At 39.6% G+C, this 5,406-nt stretch overlaps 1 protein-coding gene across 1 annotated transcript; it reads left to right on the top strand.

Moving 5' to 3' along the window:
* The first annotated feature begins 3,966 nt into the window (after positions 1–3,966).
* LOC138897151 (uncharacterized) lies at positions 3,967–4,924 on the top strand. The gene is made up of 2 exons (XM_070183110.1): positions 3,967–4,281; positions 4,337–4,924. The coding sequence occupies exons 1-2, from the start codon at positions 3,967–3,969 to the stop codon at positions 4,922–4,924; spliced, it is 903 nt and encodes a 300-aa protein (XP_070039211.1).
* Positions 4,925–5,406: the final 482 nt, after the last annotated feature.

Genomic DNA, 5,406 nt, shown 5'->3' with positions numbered 1-5,406 from the left:
CTCAAGTCTCCTCTGGTAGCTGAAATCCGAGCAAGTCTATGGTATGCCGCTGGGACCCACTCCAAAATCTGCACAAGAAGTGCACAGTGTAGTATCAGTACAACCGACCCCATGTACTGGTAAGTGCTGAGCCTAACCTCGACGAAGTAGTGACGAGGCTAAGGCGGTTCACTTACATTAACCTGTATGCAATATTAATAACAACAACAAATAATAGAAATAAATCAGGTAACTCATTTATAATAATTGAAGCCAACTCAACAGTCATAATCCATTATTATTTCAACCAAATCTGTTGCAGCGTGCAACCCGCTCTCACAATATATTCATATTCAATGCTGTTGCAGCGTGCAATTCGCTCTCCCAATATATTCCTTTTAATCAAGTCTGTCATGTATTTATTTCAATCAAGTATATATATATATAGACTTTTAAATAAGTCTGTTGCGGCGTGCAATCCGATCCCCCAATATTGACTTTTTAATAAGTCTGTTGCGGCGTGCAACCCGATCCTCCAATATAGACTTATAAAAAGTCTTTTGCGGCGTGCAACCCGATCCTCCAATATAAACTTTTTAATAAGTCTGTTGCGGCGTGCAACCCGATCCTCCAATATATATCCATTTCAATCAATTCTTTTGCGGCATGCGACCCGCTCCTCCAACATATTCATTTACCAATTCTTATAGAAGAAATTTTTCCCGATAATTACAACAATTAATATAAAACCATAAGACAACAAACATACAGTAATTATGATTTAATTATGAAACAAACAATGACAAATAGCAAATTATTATGGAAATCATGGAGAAAATCGGCAGTTTAATATTTAATATGCTAAATGTCAAACAACAATTAAGACACATAATTCAAATAGCATGAAACAATTAATGCAAGAATTCACGGATTAATGTTTGACAAAGAATAGGAGAGAAATAATTATTATAATAATTAATTAATGAATTAAAACAATTTATGATTTTTTAAGTAAGTAGGCAAACAATCAATTTGATGACGTATAGACCCTCGTCACCTCGCCTATACGCCGTTCACATGCATTTCACATAACAAATAATTTAAGGGTTCTATTCCCTCAAGTCAAGATTAACCCCGACACTTACCTCGCTTTGCAAATTCCAAATCAATTATTCAACCACATATTTTCCTTTTAAATTTGCCTCTGAAAGCTTCAAATCTATTTACAAACAATTCAATATATTCAATACTAATCATAGGAATTAATTCCATATGAATTTACACATTTTTCGGATAAAAATCCGAAATTCATTAAAATATTCGACAGTGGGATCCACGTCTGAAATCCTGGAAAAACTCACGAAATTCGAACACCCGTTCCGATATGAGTTCAACTATACAAAATTTGTCCGATTCCGATATCAAATGGACCTTCAAATCTTAATTTTTCGTTTTTGGAAAGTTTTATAAAAATTCCAATTTCTTCCATCTAAATCCAAAATAAATGATGAATATAGACATGAATTTGTGAAATATAATCACTTTTGGTTAAAGAATACTTACCCAACTCAAAGTCATGAAAATCCCCTGGAAATCGCACAAATCCGAGACATAAAACTCAAAATTGAGTAAAAATGGCGACTTCCGAATTTAAGGGTTCTGCCCTGTCATTTTCACATCTGCAGACAAAAGTTCCGCATTTGCGAGACAAAGCTCACATTTGCGATGCCAGGCTGCCAGGTGAAGTTCTGCATCTGCGGACACTCTTTTCGCACCTGCGACATCCACTTCTGCTCAAAAAGGCCACACCTGCGAAGAACCCAGGCCAGCCCAATCCCGCATCTGCGATGGAAGGCTCGATTTCGATTTCGATTCGTATCACACTCGGGGTACTCGGGACCCCGTACGAATATACCAACAAGTCCCGTAACATAATACGAACTGACTCGGGGTCTAAAATCACGTCAAACAACACTGAAATTACAATTCACACCCCGATTCGAACTTTGAGTTTTAAACTTTCAATTTGCAAATCTCGTGCCAAAACATATTAAATGAATCCGGAATGACTTCAAATTTGGTACACAAGTCATAAATGACATAACAGAGCTGTTCAAATTTCCAGAATCAGATTTCGGCTCCGATATCAAAAAGTCAACCCCGTGGTCAAACTTGGAATCTTTAGCCTTTAAATTGCTAGTTCCGTTAAATGGTCATAACTTGAGCTAGGGACCTCCAAATTAAATTCCGTGCATACGCCCAACTCCCAAATCACGATACGGAGCTATCGGAATTATCAAAATACTGATCCGAGTCCGTTTCCTCAAAATGTTGACCAAAGTCAACTCAGTTGAGTTTTAAGGCTCTATTTCATATTTTAATCCATTTTTCACATGAAAACTTTCCGAAAAATTATACGGACTGCGCACGCAAGTTGAGGAATGATAAATGGTGCTTTTCGAGATCTTAAAACACATAATTACTTATTAAATTTAAAGGTGACATTTTGGGTCATCACAGTGACTCAGTACAACCAGTCTTGGGAGGTTGTATATTCATATTTGTTCCGCTGTCAGTTTTGATTATTTATTTAATTTAAAAAAATGGCTTCAAAAGGTAATTGAAATCGGCTTACCTAATTAAAAAAACCCTAAACCCTAAAGGAAATTCTCTCTCTAGAAATTTGCTCTCAAAATTTCGCCGTCACTCTAGCGGTGAATAGTGCGTGAACAACTGCTACAGTGCAAAACAGTACGGTGAATAGTGCCAAACAGTGCGCGAACAGTGATTTTCGCTACTGTTTCGCTCCTACAGTGTAGTGAACAGTAGCATCGCGGAAAGCTGTGAGTTTGAGCTTCAATGCCCGCGATGGCCGGCGACCAGCCATCTTTTCCGGCTGGTCTGCCCTCCTCCAACATCGCCCAACCACAAACAACACCAACTATCAATCCACAAATTCTAGATTACTCAAAGATTTTGACACCCACTTCAACCAATCCTCCTGCGATGACTGCTGCCCAAGCTTCAGTGCAGCCCATTGCCCAATCATTTACGACAACAAACAACAATCCCCAATCCATGGATTATTCAAAACTTTTAAAACCTACTTCCATTAACGCCCCTATGCAAACTTTCGCTATGCTACCATTCAAACCAGTTGAGTTCCATCACGGAGAACCAGTTGTGAAGTGGAAGAAACAAGAAGTGAAGCAATCTATCGTACAACAAGGACTTCAACTTGTAGTTCTTGGGAAATTTTTATATGTGAAGCTTGTTATTAGTGAATTACGTAAAGTGATTCCAATTCAATTTGAGATTAAAGGCCATTGTTCAGTTGGTTTAATTGAAGATAATCATGTGTTGATTAGGCTGTCTTTATTGGAGGACTATGTTCATTTTCTTTCATAGCCAGCTTTTTATTTAAATGCTCAGTCAGACATATGGCAGATGTGTTGTACAAAATGGAATCCATGGTGGATACCTGATGAATAGACTCCCATTGCCATAGCTTCGATTAGCTTTCCAGAACTGCCTCCTAATATTTTTGGGAAGGAATGTGTATTTTCCTTAGCTCGTGCAGTTGGGAATCCATTACATGTAGACCTAGCCACTCAAAATGGGACTAGACCTTGTTGTGCTAAGGTGAAGGTGGAAGTTAACTTGTTAAGTAAGTTCCCTCATCGTATTAAGATTGTGGAAGAAGCTGATGTATCTAGACCAGAAGAGTTCAAGTGGATCAGGATTAAGTATGATTATATGCCAAAATATTGCAAGCCTTGCAAAAATCAGGGGCATAGTGAGGTAGAATGCTGGGTAATTCATCCTGCATTACACAAGAGATTTGAAGAAGGTGTTGAGGAACAAAGCAAGGAGAAGGCAGTACTGGTAAGTTCTGATGCAATTGGGACTGCTGCAAATTCAACAAAGGTCTTAACTAGTGGAAAGGTGGTTGGTAAGCCTACGACTAATCATGCCAAGTAGGAATGGATGCAAGCAAGGAAGAACAAATACCAACGAGATAATAGGGGTAACATTGTTGATAACAAACAAGGAAATGAAGCTGACAAGGGTAAAGGGAAGGCCAAAGTTGAGGAAGTTGCAACCAAGAACAAGTTTAATGCACTAGAGGTTGAGGAAGTTCATCAGCCTACTCTACAAATGACTGAAGGCAAAGGTGAGGATCATAACAATGGTAAGAAGAAGGAACATGGGGAAAAACAAGCTAAGAAGGGCCAGGAGAAGGAAAAAGAAGTCAATACTCAACAAGAACATAAGCGTGTGAAGAAGGAAGCCGTCGAGAAGGTGGTGGAAAATGAGCATAATGGTAACCCTATTCCTTCTGGGATTCAGTCTTCAGTTCCTAAAGATGATTTCTAGTGTTCCTAGTGATCAACGTACTGATAAAAGGGCTAATAAGAAATCCACAATCGACTGGGTTCATAGAAGGTTTGGGACTAGCAATGAGGAGCTAAAACAACTCAATGTGACCATAAAACAATCTTGTCATGAGATTCCATCTCAAACATTTAAAGATTCTGGGCAGATTGAGGATCTTGATGAGGTAAACTCTACAAAGGTCTTATGGAGTGATGCAGTTGAGGTTAAGGATGATCAGCTGGGCACAACAAAGACAACAGAAGACAAGGTGAAGAAAGACAGCAAGCCAAGCTCACTTGGCGATAGGCTGGCGACGCCAGGCCTAAATCCAGGCTCACCAGGCGTTAGGCTGGCGACGCCAGGCCTAAAGCCAGGCTCCCCAGGCATTAGGCTGGCGATGCCAGACCTAAAGCCAGGCTCACCAGACGTTAGGCTAGCGACGCCAGGCCTAAAGCCAGGCTCCCCAAGTGTTAGGCTGGCGACGCCAGGCTTAAAGCCAGGTTCTCCTGATGAGGCAGCTACAGTAAACCCCAACCTTAGTGCAACTGGAGAGATTTTGTCTATGTAGATGGTGTTCCGATGTATGCATCGGAGAACAAAGTTGATGGAGATGTTAATGTGCAGACTGCTATAGTAATTCCTAGGCTAGGCAGGGTCTATGAGCTATAATTCAAGGAATTTGAATGGGCTGATGAGCGGGAAGTTGTTCCAAGAGCATATGGGGAAATAAAGGAAGTGCCTATGGAATCTGGCACTGATCAAATTATGCAGCTACATCTTAATGTTCCACTTAAGACTCCTCTACAACATTTACATGATTTAGTTACACACAATGTGACACCAATTAATGAAGACTTATTGAGACAAAATCCAATAGAGGATGAAGGAGATGATGAATCAACTGCACAAAACTTCAAACAATTGGCTAGGGAAGGGGATTTATCACCCACAGCTAGTGCTAAAGGAGGTAAGAAAACTAAGAAGAATTAGAGTAAAGATTCACCACAACCTTCAACAATAATGTCTAGGAGGGCAGCTTCTCTATCTAAA

The sequence above is a fragment of the Nicotiana tomentosiformis genome, chromosome 8 (assembly GCF_000390325.3).
Source record: "Nicotiana tomentosiformis chromosome 8, ASM39032v3, whole genome shotgun sequence".
NCBI classification, from domain to species: Eukaryota; Viridiplantae; Streptophyta; class Magnoliopsida; order Solanales; family Solanaceae; genus Nicotiana; species Nicotiana tomentosiformis.
Note: the sequence above shows the minus strand (reverse complement) of the source record. Positions and strands in the feature narration are given on the sequence as shown.